Source organism: Heterodontus francisci, chromosome 5 (assembly GCF_036365525.1).
Source record: "Heterodontus francisci isolate sHetFra1 chromosome 5, sHetFra1.hap1, whole genome shotgun sequence".
NCBI lineage: Eukaryota > Metazoa > Chordata > Chondrichthyes > Heterodontiformes > Heterodontidae > Heterodontus > Heterodontus francisci.
The window spans coordinates 197,051,410-197,075,245 of NC_090375.1; the positions used below are offsets into that span (position 1 = coordinate 197,051,410).

Consider the following 23,836-nt stretch of genomic DNA (forward strand, 5'->3'; position numbering starts at 1 on the left):
GACACACAGACAGGAAATGCTAAATTAAGGCAGGAACCAGAAGTAACAGCGTTTTGTTGCTCACTGTTGCTGTTGCATTCCTCTTAGAAGCAGTTCATTCGGTTTAGCTTTTCTGTTTAGATTTAACAAAGTAATCCCTTGTGCAGCGCAGTTACAGCAAATGAGAAATCATTTAAAATTGATGCGATTTAAACGTGACCATTTGGAGAGAGACCAGATGTAAATGTTAACAGTACAAATCAGACAATAAAGGGATACATGTAACATTCTAATTGTTACCCATTCGTAATTCCAAATTCATACTGCCTATAAACTTTCTTCTCAGCTGCCTGCTACAGAAAACAATGCAGGCACATAAAATCTTTTGACAGGGTGTAGTGATGGGCAACAGAAATGAGACCAAATATCTCAAACTGATCCAGGTTCTTGCCAAGAGGAAGGAAATACTTGGGAGAAGTTGTATGAGACTATGAGCAAATCCAAATTCCTCAATAGCAGTGGTATGATGTGCAAAGTTAAAATCTGTACTTAACAGATACAACAAACAAAGCTGAGTGACAATATCACCTGGTAGAGAACCACATCGGCAGAAGTCAAAGTTTTACAGCCCATCATCCCTATGCCAGCTCTCTGAAAGAGCTATTAATTTTGACTCTGCCTACATCCTTTCAAGTCTATCTTTTTCCCCAACAACTGGCATTTAAAGAGTGCCTTTATCATTAAAAAAAATTGTCCCAAGGCCCTTCACTCTATTGACCTGCGTTGCCACCTTCAGGGAACAATGGACCTGAACACCCAAATCTCTCTGTACATCAATTTTCCCCAGGACTTTTCCATTTACTGTATAGTTCACTCTTGAATTGGATCTTCCAAAATGCATCACCTCGCATTTGCCCTGATTGAACTCCATCTGCCATTTCTCTGCCCAACTCTCCAATCTATTTATATTCTGCTGTATTCTCTGACAGTCCCCTTCACTATCTGCTACTCCACCAATCTTAGTGTCGTCTGCAAATTTGCTAATCAGACCACCTACACTTTCCTCCAAATCATTTATGTATATCACAAACAGTGGTCCCAGCACGGATCCCTATGGAACACCACTGGTCACACGTCTCCATTTTGAGAAACTCCCTTTATCCATCTAGCTAGTACACCCTGAATCCCATGCGACTTCACTTTCTCCATCAGTCTACCATGGGGAACCTTATCAAACGCCTTACTGAAGTCCATGTACACGACATCTACAGCCCTTCCCTCATCAATCAACTTTGTCACTTCCTCAAAGAATTCTATTAAGTTGGTAAGACATGACCTTCCCTGCACAAAACCATGTTGCCTATCACTGATAAGCCCATTTTCTTCCAAATGGGAATAGATCCTATCCCTCAGTATCTTCTCCAGCAGCTTCCCTACCACTGACGTCAGGCTCACCGGTCTATAATTACCTGGATTATCCCTGCTACCCTTCTTAAACAAGGGGACAACATTAGCAATTCTCCAGTCCTCCGGGACCTCACCCGTGTTTAAGGATGCTGCAAAGATATCTGTTAAGGCCCCAGCTATTTCCTCTCTCGCTTCCCCCAGTAACCTGGGATAGATCCCATCCGGACCTGGGGACTTGTCCACCTTAATGCCTTTTAGAATACCCAACACTTCCTCCCTCCTTATGCCGACTTGACCTAGAGTAATCAAACATCTGTCCCTAACCTCAACATCCATCGTGTCCCTCTCCTCGGTGAATACCGATGCAAAGTACTCGTTTAGAATCTCACCCATTTTCTCTGACTCCACGCATAACTTTCCTCCTTTGTCCTTGACTGGGCCAATCCTTTCTCTAGTTACCCTCTTGCTCCTTATATATGAATAAAAGGCTTTGGGATTTTCCTTTACCCTGTTTGCTAAAGATATTTCAAGACCCCTTTTAGCGCTCTTAATTCCTCGTTTCAGATTGGTCCTACATTCCCGATATTCTTTCAAAGCTTCGTCTTTCTTCAGCCGCCTAGACCTTATGTATGCTTCCTTTTTCCTCTTAGCTAGTTTCACAATTTCACCTGTCATCCATGGTTCCCTAATCTTGCCATTTCTATCCCTCATTTTCACAGGAACATGTCTCTCCTGCACGCTAATCAACCTCTTTAAAAGCCTCCCACATATCAAATGTGGATTTACCTTCAAACAGCTGCTCCCAATCTACATTCCCCAGCTCCTGCCGAATTTTGGTATAGTTGGCCTTCCCCCAATTTAGCACTCTTACTTTGGGACCACTCTCGTCTTTGTCCATGAGTATTCTAAAACTTACGGAATTGTGATCACCATTCCCAAAGTAGTACCCTGCTGAAACTTCAACCACCTGGCCAGGCTCATTCCCCAACACCAGGTCCAGTATGGCCCCTTCCCGAGTTGGACTATTTACATACTGCTCTAGAAAACCTTCCTGGATGCTCCTTACAAATTCTGCTCCATCTCGACCTCTAACACTAAGTGAATCCCAGTCAATGTTGGGAAAATTAAAATCTCCTATCACCACCACCCTGTTGCTCCTACATCTTTCCATAATCTGTTTACATATTTGTACCTCTATCTCACGCTCGCTGTTGGGAGGCCTGTAGTACAGCCCCAACATTGTTACCGCACCCTTCCTATTTCTGAGTTCTGCCCATATTGCCTCACAGCTTGGGTCCTCCATAGTGCCTTCCTTCAGCACAGCTGTGATATCCTTTTTGACCAGTAATGCAACTCCTCCACCCCTTTTACCTCCCTCTCTATCCAACCTGAAGCATCGATATCCTGGGATATTTAGTTGCCAATCATGCCCTTCCCTTAACCAAGTCTCAGTAATAGCAATAACATACTCCCAGGTACTAATCCAAGCCCTAAGTTCATCTGCCTTACCTACTACACTTCTTGCATTAAAACAAATGCACCTCAGACCACCAGTCCCTTCGCTTTCATCATCTGCTCCCTGCCTACTCTTTCCCTTAGTCACGCTGACTTCATTATTTAGTTCCTTACAGGCTTTAGTTACTACCTCCTTACTGTCCACTGACCTCATTTGGTTCCCAACCCCCTGCCACATTAGTTTAAACCCTCCCCAACAGCATTAGCAAAGGCACCCCCAAGGACATTGGTTCCAGTCCGGCCCAGGTGTAGACCGTCCAATTTGTAATAGTCCCACCTCCCCCAGAACCGGTCCCAATGTCCCAAAAATCTGAACCCCTCCCTCCTGCACCATCTCTCAAGCCACGCATTCATCCTGAGTATTCTTTCATTTCTATTCTGACTATCACGTGGCACTGGTAGCAATCCTGAGATTACTACCTCTGAGGTCCTACTTTTTAACTTGGCTCCTAACTCCCTAAATTCTGCTTGTAGGACCTCATCCCGTTTTTTACCTATATCATTGGTGCCTATGTGCACAACAACTGGCTGTTCACCCTCCCCCTTCAGAATGTTCTGCAGCCGATCTGAGACATCCCTGACCCGTGCACCTGGGAGGCAACATACCATTCGGGAGTCTCGTTTTCGACCACAGAACCGCCTATCTACTCCCCTTACAATCGAATCCCCTATGACTATAGCCCTTCCACTCTTTCTGCTGCCCTTCTGAACAGCAGAGCCAGCCACGGTGCCATGAACTTGGCTACTGCTGCCTTCCCCTGGTGAGCCATCTCCCTCAACAGTATCCAAAACGGTATACCTGTTGTGGAGGGAGATGACCGCAGGGGACACCTGCGCTGCCTTCCTACTCTTTCTCTGCCTTTTGGTCACCCATTCCCTTTCTCCATCAGCAATCCTAATCTGCGGTGTGACCAATTCGCTAAACGTGCTATCCACGACCTCCTCAGCATCGCGGATGCTCCAAAGTGAGTCCATCCGCAGCTCCAGAGCCGTCATGCGGTCTAACAAGAGCTGCAGCTGGACACACTTCCTGCACGTGAAGGAGTCAGGGACATCAGCCGTGTCCCTGAGCTCCCACATTGAGCAAGAGGAGCATAACACGGGTCTGAGATCTCCTGCCATTTTTAATCTTAAGCTCAACTTAGTCTGAAACTTAGAAAAAATGAAAAAGGAACAAAAAGTTTTTACCAATCACACAAAAAAAAAAGTAGAAAAAGCCTTACCTTATCTACACACCACCGAGTCCTTTTTTTTTGGTTAGAGGAGGAGGGCGGGTGGGAGACACTACCCATGTAGTTTCTCGGGTTCAGAAAAGGCCAAAATATATAGGGTTTTACTTACCCAGCAGCCCCATGGTCCGCCAAAAACAAAAGGGAATTAAGTTTAAGCTGAAACTGACCTTCCCAGCTGCTCACTCGCTCGCACTCTCTGCTCCCGAATAAGCTGCTGCAATGAAAATATTTGGTAACATTTTAGTATTGGTAAGGTATATTAATAGTAGTAAGGTAGATTAGTTTTGGTAAGTGTACATTATCGAAGCAGGTAGGTGATTGGCTGGGTGGGACTGCGGAGCTACTAACAGCGCGAGAGGGGAGAGAGAGCAACAAGGCACAGGGAGCTGGTTGGTAAGTGGGTATTTTCTTCCTTTTTTTCCCCACTGATTTTTACTTTTTTTTCCCTCCAACATTTAAGTCCATCTGCTAAGTGGAAGCTAAAATACCAGTGTTCGGGAGGTGGTTACCTGTCTGTTCGTTCTATTTACAACCATTTATTGCATTTAGTTAACTTTCAATTTTTAGTGCAGTAAACAAATAATTCGTGGCATGGCAGGGCTGCTCATACCTGTCAAATGCACATCCTTTGCCATGTGGGGACTCCAGGACCCTACCTATGTCTTGGACAACTACATGTGCAGAAAGTGCCACCAAATGCAAAAACACAAGCACCGAAACTTGGAACTTGAGGACCAGCTGCAGTCATTTGCGAGGATGAGATGCACGTGGATAGCACATTTCAGGAGGTGGTCACCCCACCTTAAGAGAGCACAGGCAGAGAAGGACTGGGTGGCTGCCAGACAGACGAGGAGGACAAGGCAGGTTGCACAGGAGTCCACAGAGGGCATCCAACTTTCTAACCCGTATTCAGTTCTGAGTACCGATGGGAGTGTTTTCTCCTCTGGAGAGTGCGAGAGTCATGACCAGAACTTTATTTCCCCCCTGGTGAGCAATACCTAACGTAGAAAGTTGTGGGTTTGAGCCCCACTCCAGACACAAGCACAAAATTTAAGTTAAGACTCCCAGTGCTGTACTGAGGGATGCTACGTTGTCAAATTGTCAGAGGCGCCATCTTTCAAAGAGACATTAACCCTTTCAAGCGGGTGTATGAGATTCCATGGTACTATTACAAAGAGCAGGGGAGTTCTCCCTGGTGTCTTGGCCAATATTTATGCCTCGACCAACATCACAAACAGATTATCCAGCCACCATCACATTGCTGTTTGTAGGAGCTTGCTATTTGCAAATGGGCTGCCACATTTCCTACATTAAACAGTGACAACACTTCAAAAGTACTTTAATGGCTGTAAAGTGCTTTGGGAGGTCCTGAGGTTGTAAAAGATGCTGTGAAAATTCAAATTTTTCTTTTCTTACACACTGCAGGCAGTGAAAGCAACAAAAGCTACTTGGGCGAGATTCAAGATATCAAAGATTGAACTAAGCAAAGAAGTGTTTCACCAGCGCCCTTAGTGACAGACTAAAGCTAATCTCCAAACCAGTAGAAACATGATCTTCAGGTTAATTGCAAACCCAAGTGAGACTTCTATTAACACGGCAGCAAACCAGACGGTCAATAAAATATCACATTGCTGCAAAAAGCACTTACTTCATCACAACATTGTTTTATTATGTGACTCTGTACAATACAAACAAAAATACAGAGATGGGTAACATGTATACAGCTAAATGTGACTCTTTCTCTCTCCCTCCCCCCCCTCCCCCCTCGGAGATAACAAGCTTGACTGCACACAGCTGGAGAAAGGTGCATTAATGGCTCCAGAGCATACATACAATGCAGTACATAAGTCAGTCAGTTACAATAAAATGCAAGAGAAAGCACGTTGTTGAATCCCTCCCCCCCAATTCTTTCCTAACATACAAAAGCTATGCTTTTTTAAAATTTTTAGCATTTTGCTGGGCAATATATGAAATATCTAAATTAATTGTTACAATAAATGAAGCAGTTACAAAAAAGGTAAATGTCTTGCTAGAGAATGTTAATTATTGAACAGAAACAGCAAAAATCTAAGACAACACATTATGTAAGTGGCTGAGTTTCCACACAAGCCCTATTAGTTTTAAATATTTCTGTACGTTTTGGAGACAGGAGAACACTGAAAGGTGGAAGAAAAACTGGTGTTGCCCCAGAACCAAAATGTGTCCAAGACAAGACTATGCTATAGCTGCGTTGTATGAGGTTTTCGTGTTATTTCTGAAGCAGAGTGAAGCTGCAACAAATTATAGCACTGTGCCTTATAAACATCGTTCAAAGTTCTCACATCTACGGAAGAACAGACAATATTCTGTAAACAATCAACCACCAGAACATGATTGCATGACAGTAACACGTTTATCTGCATAAAAAGGGAGGCATGTTTTTATTTTTTTTTAATTTGTTTGTGTCTCTACATACGTTACCCCAGAGAACTCAAGACTTTTCTAACTTCCTATACCAGAGACTACAAATAGAACTTAATGTACAAACATAGTATTAGATTGGCCATTTCACATGCTAATACATTAACATTATAAAGATAATAGGTGCAAAGTTGAATCCTTTCAAAAAAAAAGAATTATCTCCAGGGCTGGCAAATTGGCAAGTACATAATTTGGTGGTCTTCAAATGTTTTAAAAGATCTTCCCTTTCTTCTTGTTCTTTTCCAAGGTCCTTTGAAATAAAACAAAATAAATATATCAGTTAGGCTGTCTGGAAAATATAATGAAATATAATTTTTTTTTTGTTAAATGCACATCTTAAGCCTTGCTGATGACTCAGTGGGAGCATGCCAAAGACCTATGCTTGATCCCTGACCAATGCATTTAACTGGTCTCAGCTATAACAGTTTACAGGTACAGCGACGTCTCTGTGTCCTGGGAGATAGGTGGGGGCCAGGCATTGTGATTTGTTAACCAGCGATTCATGCCAGAAAGCAGAAATATTGTGGGGATCAGGCTCTGCTCTGATGCCATTCATGTGGGAGTCAGCCATGGCTCAGTGGGCTGTCTTGGAGTAAGAATGTTGTGGGTTCAAGTCCCGCTCAACAGACTTGAGTACAAAAATCCAGGCTGACACCCTCGCACAGTACTGAGGGAGGTTGCAATATCAGAAGTGCCACCCTTTGGTTGAGTAGTTAAACAGAGGCCCTGTCTTCCCTTTCAGGTGGGTGTAAAAGATCCCATGACACTTTTGATATGGCAGGGGAGTTCTCCTCAGTGGCCTGGCCAATATTTATCACAATGTTGCTTGTGGGACCTTACTGTGTGCAAATTGGCTGTCATGTTTCCGACATCACAGAGACTGCACCTCAAAATCACATCACTGGCTGCAACGCACTCTGGGATGCTGAGGTCAAAGGCGCTAAAGAGATGCAAGTCTTTCTTTTTTCCTTTCATTCATGGACAAAGGCAGATGACTGTCTAAGCCCACAAGGGCACGGACGTGCGCAAATCAACAAAGATTGACACAACCATGATACTGTTCCACATTACCAGATTCTGCCTCAAGTACGAAAGAGGAAAAAACCTGCGAGAAATAGAAATAGGCTGCTCTCTGCCCCTTTGCGAGATGGTAAATAGGAACCTGAAATTTGCAGTTGGACATGTAAATCCTAATAAATTCACTGGACATTTGCTTCTCTATCAAGGGTCTGTGATTTGATGTACAGTCAGAAACATGCACTTATAAATAGCTGAGTTTAGCGCCTACTGGCTCTAGACTAGGGGTTGATGTGTTATACAAAAAACTAAAGCCAGTGTCACCTTGTCGAAAAAAAATCTGAGAAATGGAAATTCAGAACAGCGAGCCGCAATCTGACATTTACAGAGTTCATCTCATACCTCGTAGAATCTAGTTTTTGCTGTTCCAGAATGCGCTGTTGAGCCTCCCAATTCTGTTTCTCATCTTCAAATTGGCGACGCTTTTCCTCAAGTTCTTTGTGTTGCGCCTCTAAATTCTTCTTCATTTGCTCATGGCGTCGTTGGAGCTATAAAACACAAGGCAACTACATCAAACTGGGCTCAAATCGTCCCCTGAATGGTGTCCCTCCCTCAACATTTCACAATCCAATACTGCTTACAACAGTTTGTTGCCTCCTGCACCCGTGTCATAACTAAAACGCAGCACTCATTCCACACACTGAAGTGAGAGTGAAACCTAGATATTTCACTACAGGGATCAGGATGAAGGAGAAAGCAAGGAGAAGCTGTCACCTTGCCATCCACTCACAAATTAAAACATTTTCTTTTGGAATAAGCAGATTAACAAAGCTGGTTTTTAATTTTGAGAGTCCCTTTCACTTGTGTGCCATACTGACATGACTGCAAACATTTAAAACAAGTGGCATAGCACAAAAAGATAACACAACAAAAGTTGAAGCCCTCAGTTCATCAACTTTTAAACTGCTATACTACAAAGCCCAAATGGGTTTTAAAATTAATTGATGGGATGTGAGCATCACTGGCAAGGCCAGCAATCATCACCCATCCGTAACTGCCCTAGAGAAAGTGGTGGTGAGCCACCTTCTTGAATTGCTGCAGTCCATGTAGTATAGGTACACCCACAGCTCTGTTGGGGAGAGTTTTCCAGGATTTTGAGCCAGTGACAATGAAGGAAAAATGACATATTTCCAAGTAGGATAATGTTGTACAGTTGCACCTGGAGTACTGTGTTCAGTTTGTCAGGAAGGATATATTGGCCTTGCAAGGGCGGTGGTACAGCACAGATTCACCAGAAAGGGTTATATAATGAGGACAGGTTACATAAACTTGGGTAGTACTCTCTTGAGCATAGAAGGGTGAGGGGGTGATCTAATCAAGGTCTTTGAAATGATAAAGGGATTCGTTGGGCAGCTAGAGAAACTATTTCCAGCGGTGTAAGAAATCTAGAAGAAAGCACAATCTTAAAACTAGAGCTGGACTACGTACAAGTGAAACCAGGAAGCACTTTTTCCACATAAAGGGTAGAGTCAATCCGGAACTTTCCCTCCAAAAATCTGAATAATGGAGGGGGCCGGCGGGGGCATCAGCTGGCATTTACAAGACTGAGATTGATAGATTTTTTTTTTGCTGGAAAAGGGTATAATGGGATATGGAGCAAAGATGATTAAATGGAGTTAAGGTACAAAACATCCATGATTTAAACGAATGGCAGAACAGGCTCAAGGAGCTGAATGCCCTCCTCCTGTTCCAATGTTCCTATAACCCTTCATATGGGGCTAATTTTTTTCTGCAACTTTATATGTTAATGCTTTAATTACAGGTTACTGTGGTGCTGCTGCAATAAACACAGACACAACCTGCTTGATTGCTCTGGAAGGAATCAGAGTTTCTCAAAAAATGTAAAATCAAAGTTGAGAATTTAGGACAATTAACTAGTTTTAACTACGAAAAACAGAACTCAAATCGAGCAATGCTAAGCGAGCACCTTGTGTACATTTCCCATCGTCAACTATTCATCTAAGCAAAGTCCAAATACTGTTAGATTTCTACAAAAATTCCAATTACCTCAGTGAAATATGGAACTCATGCAGGTCGCTTGCAGTACAGAAGCTGCTTATTGCTAGTTATTAATGAATAACCATGCAGAAGGCAAAAATTCCCAATTTTAAGCCAAACTTCTGCTTCCATTTGACCGATTATGGCCATTTATGAAATACTCGATTTGAAAACAGAAAATCAAGGGAAATATCTACATGATTCTGCTTTAGCTTGCATCTGGTCGATATGCGACTCCAGTCCCACATGAACGTGCTTTACTCTTAGCTGCCCTCTGAAATGCCTAGCAAGTCACTCAGTTGAATCAAACTGCTATAACAAAACAGCATGGACTGCAGTGGTTCATTAGCTTGCACCCCTACCACCCCGAAAGAGGGGAGGGAGAAGAGTTACGCAGAGTCTTTTTGGGGGCAGGGTTCCATGCTCAGCAATTAAAGTTTCTAACCAAGTCAACCATCGAAATAGGTACCCAGACAGTTTACAGCACAGATTCAATTGAATGATACTGAGGCTTAAAGAGTTAAACCATGAGAAAAGATTACTCAAACTTCGGTTAAGTGCAGTGCATCCACACAGGGAGTGTGTGAACTCCACATCAGGCAAGCATATAAGAACGTACAGTGTTGAACTTACTGGACTAATAATCTGGAGAACACAAGCTCAAAACACAGTTTCAAAAATCTAGAAATTCAAAGCTGTTATTAGTTAAATGCGACCATGAAGCTGTTGGATTGTCATAATAAACCTAACTGGTTCACTAATTTCCTTTAAAGGACCTGTCACCCTAACGTTGGTCTGGTCGATATGCGACTCCAGTCCCACATGAACGTGCTTTACTCTTAGCTGCCCTCTGAAATGCCTAGCAAGTCACTCAGTTGAATCAAATTCTATAACAAAACAGCATGGACTGCAGTGGTTCAAGAAGGCAGTCCACTCATCACTTTTGCAGGGCAACTAGGGATGGAAAATCAATGCTGGCCCCTTCAGAAACACAAATCCAGAGGACGATTTTTTTTTTTTAAAACATGGGCTGACAACTCAGTAGCTTGACTGGAACACTCTAGCAGGGTGAAGGGACCCGTGTGTCACGACACCCAGTTAATCAAAAAATACTTCAGAACTCAACAATTGTTGTACTTTGGGAAGTGATCACACATCAGCACACTAATATAAGCAATACCTGTTCTGAAATCAGTAGATGCAGATGTTTGAAAATGCAGAACAGTTAGCAAATTACAAAGGCGTTTGTATTAAGTGTTAATACCTCTGCTTCAGAATCTTTCAGCTTCTGAATCTTCTCCTTGACCTTCATTTCAAAGACTTGTTCCATTTCCATCTCCATTTTCTTCATCTTTGCCACATGCTCCCTCCGTTCTTCTTCCATCTGGGCCAGAGGACTTCTATGGTCAGTAAAGAGGATTAACGAGTTAGTTTCACAATACACAAAATACAGGCACACCAGATGTAAATACAGGATAGATGTGATTTAGATTTTTAGAAGATCCAAATCAGGAAAACGTTTCAGGCGTGCCAAGCCATCATAAACAGGTCAATGCCATCAAAATGATTACCACACTGTCCCATCTTTAACCCCAAACCTTTGGAAATGGAATAGGAAAGGCTTCTTCATGCCTCTGGAGAAATTGCTATCCTTGTTCCTTCTAGTCAGTTCGAAAAGCTAATGGAAAGAGGGGGAAATATTGCTTTGCCCTTTGTGAACAAATTGCGTGCATGTGAATGCACAGCCTTTCTTAGTTTAGTTGTCAAAGTAATTTATTTTCCCTAGTGGGCTCATGAGTTATCTACCATTTATACCTCCAGATGGCTTCCAAGAGACACTGCAAGGGAATGCAGTACAGTTCTGGTAAGATCTGGGTCAAATATATACAGAGCCGATTTCACTGGTTAGCTACCCCCCCCCTCCCGCACCATGGGGCATGAAATGAAAAATATCAGAAAACGGGGGCAAAGCAGTATGGAGATAAGACCCAATAAATACCTACTTCAACAGGAATTTGGATATATTTATAACTTAGCATGAATAGCTACAGAATGCTAAGCAAAAGTATTTAATATATATTTTGATTAGATGGGTGGGAGAAGAGGAGGAGAGTCTTGTTATAAAGGAATGAGCTCCCGGGGGGGTGGGGGGCAGGGGGGCAGACACCCAAGGAAAACATCTCCAGATTTGTTCATTTAGATCATACACAAATTAACACTATTTTAAAAACATTGTCTGAAGGTTTACATTCAGACAAGTACTTTTAAAGCTAATCATTAAAGAAACAAAATCACATCATTCCCATAAAAGCCAAGTGATCGGTACCTAAGGAAAACAAAGAGAAAGGGAATGCAAAACCAGCTAGTAGAATCCTGAAGAAAAAGTCCCAGTCATCCTGACGGAAATCCTTCAGTATAAAGATCCGTACATTGAAGGCGATGGTGGTCAAAAAGGATGTTGTTCTGCATAGTTTTATTGTAGAGCAATGCTGGGGAATGACACCACCTTACTTCCTTTGACTAAAATCACATGGCTCCGTTTCTCCTAGATGCCCATGAGAAGGATGCAATTATAAGCAGGGTCATTAATATCAACTTCAATGACTGCAGTACTATTTGCATCTTACTGCCGCCATTGAATAAAAGGGAAATAGAAGGAAAAAGGGTCAGAGCACGGTACTGCTGGACAGCACGAAACAAAACTATTGGATTGGCAGCCACTCCGAAAAGGACTTGTAGAACTGTGGAAAAGAGGAAAGCAAAAAGCAGTTCAAGGGCTTACATACAAACATCTACACATGGAAGCTTTCTCATTCTTCCTGCCACCTACCCCATATGCAATACGTTTACCAGAAAATACATGTTTATCTAGCAGAGAAAGTTTGTTCTGTAGATTGTTCCAAAAATAACATTGTTGAACTTAAAAGGTCAAACTGTATAATTTTTAAAAATATCTAAAGTAAATATCACCATATTATTCTCTAATACTTTAGCTTGAAAGAAAATATTTAAATTTACACTTGATCTTACTCACTAGGTCCAGATATTGGATTTATTTTTTTCCTACCAATTAGGTAATTTTTTGGCAACAGGAAATATCCTTGGAACAAGCATTCTTTCAAAAAATTAGGACCACCTAGTGGAGATAACGCTGAAGAAATCCCACTCAATGTCAAAGTTAACACTTCTGTGTCCAAAAGAACTGAAATTCAAGTTGAAGCTAAGAAGTGTTGGAACGTTCTTACAAATAATTTAAACAACCACTTACATGCCTTCAACTGTGTCAAATCTAAAAAGAAAAACAGATACACAGACACTTAGGATGAGGAAAACACAGCTTTACATTAAATTACATGGAGAGGTTATAAAGATGAAATAAAACATTTAAAATTGGACATTATGCAATTTCAATGGTGCAAATGTGTAGCTTTCAAGAATACAGCTCGTTTCTACATTCAGATTTTCACATGATATGCAAGGTATCCGACTGCAAGTTGATTTATCCTGCCCCACAGTCTTATAATTTAAAATGTGTGTTATGACTAATTGAATTGGTTAGAAAATTCCAAACTGTTGGTGGGTCTCTAAACTATGGGAGACTGTTAAATAAAATGTTCACGTATCACATGAAAAATAATTTGCCATAAAGTAATGATTTGCTTAGTGGGAAAACAGTGAAAACAGAACAACTGAATGGTTCTTAAGATATTGGCTGGACTACCAATTGTTTACGAAGCTGATCAGTTGGATACAAAACTAGATAGACCACAAAAAAATTCTATAATATGCTCTTTATTTCCCTATATTCTAGCTCCATTAAGAAGTAAAACTTGTTTCCAATTGAAGTGCTACTTAGTATATTATTCTGACAGGTGATGTTTAATTGCAGCATATTATCTTGCACATCACAGACATTCTGACAAGGTTGGTGCTGGGCAATTTCAGTCAGTCACTTTTCATTCCAAATTACTTTACAAAAAGTTCTGATGTTTGAAAAACTTATTTCAGCTTTACAAAGACAGCATTTCTTCTGATCAATGTGCTCGATTTAAAGTTTCAAGCCACATAACAGCCTTCAAACTTTGAAAACAATTAAATTCCCAGAATACTTGAATTATTCTATATTCTGTTACCATTTGACAGTTTTTAAAAGATCAGGTACCTTCAGAAATACTGCCTTCAGACTCCATGTTTTTTAAAATGTGTATTTCCTTTATACCACTCGTATGGAAGAATATGGTTACAAATGTAGGCCAATGGAAAAAAAAAACAATTTTTTTAAAAATAGCTCAAGAACACCATCACAGAACTCTCATAACTTAAAACCACAATCAACTGGATCGTTGAATTAGAGATTTCTGAAAGTTTAAAAGCCAAAGTCAAATGAGAAAAACTGAACACTAGGCTCACTCCCATCATTTCCTACACAGTGAGCCAGCAGTTTCAGTTGTGTCAGTGCAATGAGCTAAAGTATGAAACCTCAGTAATTTCACATTGAATGGAGCATCAGTGAAGGTGATCTTGTGCACCAACTGATGAACAGGATGCATATCAGCACTGGCAGTGATCTTGGAGCTGCCTCTCCATCCATTTGATCAAGGTCAAGTGCTTGGCATGGGGAGGCCACAGAAAGAAATGGTTAATTACCTCAGTGGCTTAAGATAGCAATACAAATATCACAATACTCCCTTCAGAACAAAACAGCTATGCATGTGCGTTTCAAAGCAATGCATCTGTTGACAATGCCTTGTGCTCCATCTTACAAGAAACTCCACATCTTGGCTAAATGCAGATAAGTAGTGCAGGCACAAGTAAATAAGAGTATCTCCTTATACAAGAGTTAGGTAAGGCCAACACATATTTAAGGAATTTTATACTTGTTCCTCATTCATAAAACATTTTAAAGTACCTACGATCAATTACTGCCGAGCAGAATATTCCTCACCATCAGTGCAAAGAACAGCCAAACTTTTGGGAAACCATGAAAGTAGATTAGAAATGCTTCTTGTGAAAGTGGAACAAAAGCAAAGCATTTTAAGCACAGCAGACTGCATAAGGTTTCCAGATGTTTGCTAACTGAGGACATAGTGAACAAATAGAAAGAATTTCCTGAAGGCATATAGAACATTTTCAGCAAATCCTGTTAGCAGTTTTGATGGCCACCATTTACTTTGTGCAAAGAAGTTAAAGGGTTAATGAAATGCCCAAACAACAAAGCAGGATGAAAGAAGTTTCTTACTTGGTCAACTGTCCTTTGTTTTTATTATTATCAACACCATTGTATGTGACTGCAGCCAGCTTTCTGCTCCTGTAGTTCTCATAGTGAACATTGTTGGTCACATCCTTCAGATCTTGCATGTGAGTTCTGGGTAAAGTGGGAAATCAAAAGATTAGACAATCTGGCAGACAATCCACATACCTCTGAATACCATCGCAAATCAAGTTCCATCTGTATAATAGCCACTGCCAATACTTAGCCAAGAAGATGGCAGAAATGTTTTATTATACAGTCTTTAATATAAAGTATTCCAAGCTACAACACCACAACTTACATTAGGTGTCTACTTCAATTTGTGTCTGCCTCATCTGGAGTAGTTTACTTAATGAATCATATTTCATTTTAAAACCCATTTTTGCAGTAAATTTCAGGACAGCTGACAGGTTGAGCCAAATTCAAAGCTATTGTGCTGAGAAAAATCACTGAAAACTGTTGTGAAACTGCTTGAACTTCTGAAACTCAACAGCTCCAAGAGCACCACCCACCCCCGCACCACTCCTTCCCCACCCACACCCCCTGCCTGAGCTACCGAAAACCATGATGTTCTACACATTCAAAGTGCATGACTCCATCTTAGAATGAACAAGCCCTCAGGCTCCAAGTGTGTCTGAATGAAAACTGGTTCACACAAAATGTGCATTCAGCAAAAACAAACAGCAGTTTGCTCCCAACAGCTTGTTTCTATCATTACAATAGCCCACACATTTAATAGCTTTCAACTAAGATGGGTCGACATCAGGTGCAGGATGATAACTGTGTAAATAACCTCCAGAGGGGCTGGCACGATACTCTGGCCTTTCACAGCATCTTGAAACAGTCAAGCCTTTCGTATGTGGAGATGGGCTGAATGCTCTTAAGCTCCAACTGGCTGACAGCCACCCTACAATCAAATCTTGATGTTACACTTGCTAGCAAGTAGATTCTGTACTGAGTCACAGCATTCAGCCTGCAAACTGTTCGCTCTATTCTTCTTTGCAAGACTGAAGCAGAATACAAATAGTACTTTAACTATTGCAGCCTTCAGACTTATGAAATAAAGAATACAAGACCATAGCACATAGTGGCTTGATTACAGCCAAACCATCACTCCTTTCTACACAAGCCAGCTTTATAACAGAAGAGAGTTTGTTCTACATCTCTATTTATACCACATTGCCAAAGTAAATGACATCAGTGTTCAAACTTAACCTTAGAGCTATTCCCCGAGAATTACAGATCTTGCCAGGATTCCATAAGTCATGCCTCAAAGTTTGAGCAAAGATGTTAATTTAACTTTCTAAAATGTAACAAAAAACAAGTGCTTTCCTTTTTTGTTTGCTCTAGTTTTTGCTCATGCACAACAATTTAAACCAGAGTAAAATCTCTTTGGTGTTCAACAACCTATTTACAGTAAAGCCCATGTCCATATTCTCATTTCAAATCTGAAATGTGTACACACCTATATTTTCAATATTCAACATTCCCCCCTAGTTTCTACACTAGGAAGCCTATATTTATATGCACAAATGTGAACATTAAAACAAATCAGTCCTGTGTAGATGGACAGTGGCCATGACAAATCATTCTTCTGTGTTTACTAACTGTGAAAGCACCAATTAAAAATGGGGGGCACAGTGGCGCAGTGGTTAGCACCGCAGCCTCACAGCTCCAGCGACCCGGGTTCAATTCTGGGTACTGCCTGTGTGGATTTGCAAGTTCTCCCTGTGTCTGCGTGGGTTTCCTCCGGTTTCCTACCACAGCCAAAAGACTTGCAGGTTGATAGGTAAATTGGCCATTAGCAATTGCCCCTAGTATAGGTAGGTGGTAGGGGAATATAGGGACAGGTGAGGATGTGGTAGGAATATGGGATTAGTGTAGGATTAGTATAAATGGGCGGTTGATGGTTGGCACAGACTTGATGGGCCGAAGGGCCTGTTTCAGTGCTGCATCTCTAAATAAAAAATAAATAAAAATGCTTTAAGGTCAAATTTAATTTACATGTGGGGAAAAAAAAGTTATATTCCTAAGTCTGAAAGCCACAGCCAGTTAAAGGAATAAAATTAATGCACTTAGCACCCACCCTTCAAGAATCTGGAAAATAGGTTGGATTTGGAAGATAGTATTACACAGCAACTTCTCAGAAGCAGAGTCATCAGGTTATTTAGTGATTTTTCAAGTCTGATCATTTGTAGTAGCTTTGACCATGGCACCTGCTCCCCCACATTGTAGTTGGTTAGAATCGAATCAATGCATATTAAATAGGAGGATTAAATCTTGGTTTAAAATTGGATGGCTAAATTGAGACAATATCTATCTCACTCCTTTCCAGCTCTCCCCAACTCCCCACCCCCCACAAAAGAAACATGCTAAACTTTTCTTTAACATTTGCAAACCACTGTAAACCTGGCTTCTACCAGATTCTACTGTAACTTTAAAAACTGAACTAGCAATGTTTGCACCCCACTCCCACAGTGTAACGTGATTTTTCACAACATATATCACACTAGAACATGGCATATATGCTTAAAAATTGATTGCAGAAGTAATGTGATATGACTGGTGAGTATTTTATTGGGCAGTGATGTAGGATTTTAGTGTTAGTTTTTTTTTTACAATGAATTATAAAAATACATACCCAATAAATATTGGAAACTAAGTAGGGCTTCACTTTACAACCATTTCCACATATTAAGCTGCAAGAATGATAACTCAGTCAGAGTCATACAGCACAGAAACAGGCCCTTTGTGTCTGTGCCGGCCATCAAGCACCTATCTATTCTAATCCAATTTTCCAGCACTTGGCCCGTAGCCTCATTCTATTTCAAGTGTTCATCAAAATACTTCTGAAATGTTGAGGGTTCCTGCTTCGACCACCTCTTCAGACTGTGTTCCAGATCCAACCACCCACTGGGTGAAGAAATAGTTCTTCAAATCCCCTCTAAACCTCCTGCCCTTATCTTAAATCTATGCCCCCTGGTTATTTACACCTCCGCCAAGGGAAAAAAGTTTCTTCCTATCTACGCCCCTCATAATTTTGTGTACCTCAAACATGTCCCCCCTCAGCCTTCTCTGCTCTAAGCAAACCAACACAGCCTATCTCTTCATAGCTGAAATGCTCCAGCCCAGGCAACATCCTGGTGAACCTCCTCTGCACCCTCTCCAGTGCAATCACATCCTTCCTATAGTGTGGCGACCAGAACTATACACAGTACTCCAGCTGTGGCCTAACTAGCGTTTTATATAGCTCGATCATAATCTCCCTGCTCTTATCTTTTATGCCTAGGCTTCCAATATGCCTTCCTAACCACCTTCTCTACCTGTGCTACTGCCTTCAGTTATCTATGGACAAGTACACCAAGGTCCCTTTGACCCTCTGTACTTCCTAGAGACCTACCATCCATTGTATATTCCCTTGCCTTGTTAATCCTCCCAAAATGCATCCCCCAACACTTCAGGATTAAATTCCATTTGCCACTGCTCTGCACATCTTAGCCCATCTATATCGTCCTGTAATCTAAGGCTTTCCTCCTCACTATTTACAACACCACCAATTTCCATGTCATCTGCGAACTTACTGATCATACCTCCTATATTCTTGTCCAAATCATTAATGTACACTACAAACAGCAAGGGTCTCAGCACCGATCCCTGTGGTACACCACTGGTCACAGGCTTCCAATCACAAAAACAACCCTCGACCATCCTGCCAGTAAGCCAATTTTGGATCCACTTTGCCAAATTGCCCTGGATCCCATGGGCTCTTTCCTTCTTAACCAATCTCCCATGCGAGACCTTATCAAAAGTGTTACTGAAGTCCATGTAGACTACATCAACTGCTTTACCCTCATCGACACACCTAGTCACTTCTTCAAAAAATTCTATCAAATTTGTTCGACATGATCTCCCCCTGACAAAGCCATGCTGACTGTCCTTGATTAATCCCCACCTCTCCAAGTGGAGATTAATCCTGTCCCTCAGAAATTTTTCCAATAGCTTCCCTACCACTGATTTTAGACTCATGGCCTATAATTACCTGGTTTATACCTACTACCCTTCTTGAATAATGGTACCACATTTGCTGACCTCCAGTCCTCTGCACCTCTCCTCTGGCCAGAGAGGATTTGAAAACTTGTGTCAGAGCCCCTGCTATCTCCTCCTTTGCCTCACATAGCCTGGGATACATCTCATCTGGACTAAAGTTTATGGGTTTGCAGACAGGAAAATTACAGTTGCATAAAATTATTTGGTTAAAAATACTAAATTTATCCTCCAAATCATTATGTTTGAATGGTTACTTTTGTTAGTCAGATGTGGAAGGTCAGTTCTTTAGAATGCTCAACCCATAGGCATGGCCCAGAATACATGGGAACAGTACCACTTCATTTCAGTTCTCTAGTTGTGACGTAGCATTGCTTTCCTATAGCTTATGGCTCATTAATACTAGCAAGTCATTTTTGCTTACAACAGAAATCTTTTACAATTAACTTAATAAAAATGTCACCAAAATAGTGGCCAATCCAGATATGAAATATCAGAGGAGGCCTTGGGGGGGGGGGGGGGGGGGGGTGGGGGGGTGGAGGAGATGGAACACACATCAAAATCCTTTTGTTCTGTAAATTACTCTTCAAATATAGACCAAAATTGATCTAATGTTAAATTCAAGCTTTGTTACTCAAGTATCTTATGTATTGACATACGTGACATACTTGACAGCTTTTGAAGTTCTGAAACAAAAAATTAATTGGTGATAGAATGTAAACAGATACAGCTGACCAGAGTGCTTACACTTAAAACCACATAGCTACCAACAAACTCCCAGCTTTGTCATAAACAGCCCAAAAAAACCCGAAAACTCAAATGGATAACTCAGTCACGAATAAAAGGTCTATGGACAAGGTCACTGACAGAAACAACTGAAGTTAAATTCCTTTAAATTATATTGGATAAAATTGTTGTTTTGGGAGATGGTGGAGTCGTGGTAATGTCACAGGACTAGCAATCCAGAAATCTGGGCTAAGGCCCTGGGGACATCGGTTCAAATCGCACCACGGCAGCTGGTGGAATTTAAATTCAATTAATTAATGATAATCTGGAATAGAAAGCTGGTCTCAGTAATGGTGCCATGAAACTATTGATTGTTGTAAAAACCCATCTGGTTCATGAATGTTCTTTAGGGAAAGAAATCTGTTGTCCTTACCTGGTCTAGCCTACATGTGACTCCAGACCCACAGAAATGTGGGTGACTCTGAACTGCCCTCTGAGATGGCCTAGCAAGTCACTCAGTTATCAAGGGCAATTAGGGATGGGCAACAAATGCTGGTCTTGCCAGAGACACCCACATCCCATGAAAGTATAAAATAAATATTGCAAATCTGCAATTCAATTTGTTTTTCTACACAATGCTGCTTCGAACATGCCCCACTTGAGGGTGCACTCACTCTCATCATGATTCAGTATCAGCTAGCTTCACCACATGAATTTGAGAGGATAATGAATTAAAGCTGTTCAGGCACCAAATAAGAAACTGACATGGGTATGATATAGTTGCAGACAGTCTGCATTGGTGGGCTGTTTCTCAGCCCCCCCATTTACACTTTGTATGGTAGCCTAAAGAAAGCAGCCAATTTTCAAACACCCTTCCCTGTTTGCTGACTGTTGTGACAAGCAGAGATTTGGCAATTGTAACACTGCCCATCTAAATTGAGGTAAAGAGTGGCAGATCATTTGCAAATGATTATAAACTTACGCTGATTTGCAGTTTAAACAATCTTTCAAGGAAGTAATTAAAAATGCATGTCCCATTAAGATACCATTTTGATTCAAGATAATCAGGTGTTCAGGCACAACAGCAGACTGTACTGTGAAGTTTAAGGATACCAAATGCAACTCATTCTGTAAAAATTACTTGTGCATCGCGAAGAAATGGCAACTTCCTTTTAAAAGTGCTGACAAAAGTATGATACACAATTATTTTGATTTTTTGATCATGTTATCTTGGTTTGGGATATCTGTTTGGTACGGCGCCTTGGAACACTAGTGATAGCAACAAACTTGTTGAGGGACTGCATTATCCTTTTGTTTTTGGAATTTGGGTGAAGCAGCATTTACTCCCCAGAGTTCCCTTGAACTCCAAGAGTAAACCATATAACATGGAACTCAAGTCACACGCAAGGCAGACTAGGGAGGACTGACAGGTTCCTTCAAGTTAAAGTGGCAGGAGATCCTACTGTTCTCGTCACTCCACCTCTCCCTCTCTCACAAAGAAAGGTCTCCAAAAGCAGTTCAATGCCAGTTTCTTATAAGGTACTGAACTGCATGTGATAAAGACCCCACAAAACATTCTTTTGAGGTAAAACTATGCAACAGAGGTAACAGTGGCATTTTTCATTTCCTCAGGGGAAAAAGAATAAAGTATCTAGGCACCCCAGGATCCTGACTGAAAGTAGTTACCATCGTGGACAATAATCAATATGCATGGTGAAAAGTTCTCAATGGCTGCATGAATTTGTACAAGATGCTACTGAACTACTCCCATGAGTGACACCAACCTGTGCCTCATAACCACAACTATATTCCAGTGTGGCACACTCTTAACAACCCTGTTTTTGGCTCCACTTCTCAAATTAGTTTGCCATTTCCAAAGAAAGTGGGTTAGTGAGGCTTGGCTATATCCTAAGCAATTTATAGAAAGTGATGCAGCATTCGAGAGGGGTGACTCAAGCATGCTGCATTTCACGTGATTAAATCTGGACATTATATTTTAACTTCTTGATGTGGCACAAATGAAGCTTGAAACACACCTGGAAAGAATTCAGTTTTCAATGGTGGCACTCCACTGCCAAATTGAACCCCTGCATCATATGGGAATGTTATAGCAGGAACATCCCTCAGGAATTTGGAACATTTTAAACAGATGTTGTCTCATACGTTTTTTTTTAGTTACAACTGCTAAATAGCCAGTCTCATAGGGCATGGAGTATTGCAGAACAAGATGGGGATGAAATGTCAGGCAATTGGAGAATGATGGCTATGCAAAACAATTTTTGTACTGGTTTTCAGAGCAGTTGCTGCTGCAGCTCTGCCTGATGAGAGGGATTAACTTTTCAGGAAACAAGGAGAACATTTTAATGGCAACTGCAATTCTAACAACGAAATGATGTAAACTTTGTTGAAGGCACTGATGAAGAACAAGGAGCTGAATGGCCACTGTGACTGCCAATGAAACTCAGCATGTTCTTCTGTATCTTTAAGGAACCATTGGAACCACAACTACACATTTGTTGTGGGCAAAATGCTGCAGAATATCCTGAAGGAGGGTACTGTGCAAAATCCAAGTATGAACGCATCAGGGCAAGGAGACTACACACAAGTCTGTTAGAATTCCAGCAGGTATCAAAAGCATGTGGTGAAAAAGGACTTGGTGGATGTTGTTGTTAAACAAAATCGTGCACGGATATAGAGTCTTTAATAAAGTAAAACACGCCAAGCTGCTGCATAGGAGCAAACAAAATTTGACTCCAAGCCACAGAGATATTACGACACATGACCAAAACCTAGATTGAAGAGATACATTTTAAAGAAGCATCTTAAATAAGGAAAGATAAGTAAACAGGTGCAAAGGTTTAAGTAAAAATGCAAGGAATAGTTATGTCACTTAATTGGATCAACAACTGGCTACACAAGGGCAATTGTCCATGGAGCAGCAGAGTAGCAGGAAGTGAGGTGCTCCATGTAACTGTGGATGGAAATTTTGCCTTCTAATTGTAGATCAAAGACTTAGAAGTTCAGATACAGACAAAATTGCCACAATGTTCCAATGACAAAGTGGGGCAGAGGGGTTTTCAATCGATCAAGAGCAGGCTGATCAGGTACAGTCAGATTGGGGCGTTGGGCTGAAAAATGAAAATCATTGACAAGTATAAACTTCAGTTTTTAAATGGCAGTTTTAATAATGAATAAGGAAACACCATGCACCCTAATTTGGTGTCATTGATAAGGGGGCATCAATTTAAATTTGTTCAAAGTAGCAGGGTTAGCAGAAATTTCTTTATGTAGATGCTTGTCAGAGAATGGAATGCATTGCCACAGGAAGTGGCTGAGGCAGAGACCATTGCTTCTTTAAAGGAAAGACTGGATTACATTTTTAAAGCAGAGAAATATAAAGGGCTATGGGGGGGAAACAAAAAGGGCAGTGGGATTAGTTTTGGATTGGTCCAGAAAAGAGCTAGCATAAACACAATGGTCTACTACTATACTGTAAACATGATTATAAAAGCAAAATACTCCAGATCTGGAAATCTGAAATAAAACAGAAAATGCTGGAAATACTCATCAGGTCTGGCAGCAGACAGAGAAACAGTTAATGTTTCACGTTGATAACTTTTTCCAGTTCTGATGAAAAGTCAGAGATGTGACCAGTTTTAAACAAGTACATCGACCTGAAACGTTAACTGTTTCTCTCTACAAAGGCGCCGCATGACTGGCTGAGTATTTACAACATTTTGTTCTTGACACTGTAAACATTAATGGTTTTGTGGAACAGTGATGAGACTGGGGGAATAAACATTGGAACTACAAAATAACGTTAGTCTGCAGGATACAGTAAAGAATTCGGGATATTGTGTACACATTGTTGAATCCATCTGCACAGTCTAACAGCAGATAAAGTAAATAGGATCTTGGTTTATTAACCACATGGAATCAAACATAAATTACAGGTCATGATAACAGGGCAGCCCAGAGTGCATTGGCTCTAGGGAGTGGTACACAAGGGCATCCTGGTACTGCAATAGATGCAAGGGGCTACCCATCTGATAGCTGGCATCAGACATCCGAGCTACCAAAGATTACTGAAATGGAGGTTGCTTACTATAAGCAAAAGGAAGATAAGTGAATCCTACAAATATTCAAG

At 41.1% G+C, this 23,836-nt stretch overlaps 1 protein-coding gene across 2 annotated transcripts in view; it reads right to left on the reverse strand.

Moving 5' to 3' along the window:
• Window positions 1-5,777: 5,777 nt before the first annotated feature.
• LOC137370230 (septin-7) overlaps window positions 5,778-23,836 on the reverse strand; it is a 139,685-nt gene continuing 121,626 nt past the window's right edge. The window contains exons 9-13 of one of the 2 annotated variants that reach the window (XM_068032590.1): window positions 14,908-15,033; window positions 12,937-12,957; window positions 10,933-11,068; window positions 8,013-8,158; window positions 5,778-6,843 (exon numbers count right to left, since the gene is read on the reverse strand). In XM_068032590.1, the coding sequence (XP_067888691.1) occupies window positions 6,804-6,843; window positions 8,013-8,158; window positions 10,933-11,068; window positions 12,937-12,957; window positions 14,908-15,033 (469 nt within the window). In that variant the 3' untranslated portion in view covers window positions 5,778-6,803. The remainder of the gene's footprint in view (window positions 6,844-8,012; window positions 8,159-10,932; window positions 11,069-12,936; window positions 12,958-14,907; window positions 15,034-23,836) is intronic. The other variant, XM_068032591.1, reaches the window with a different exon arrangement.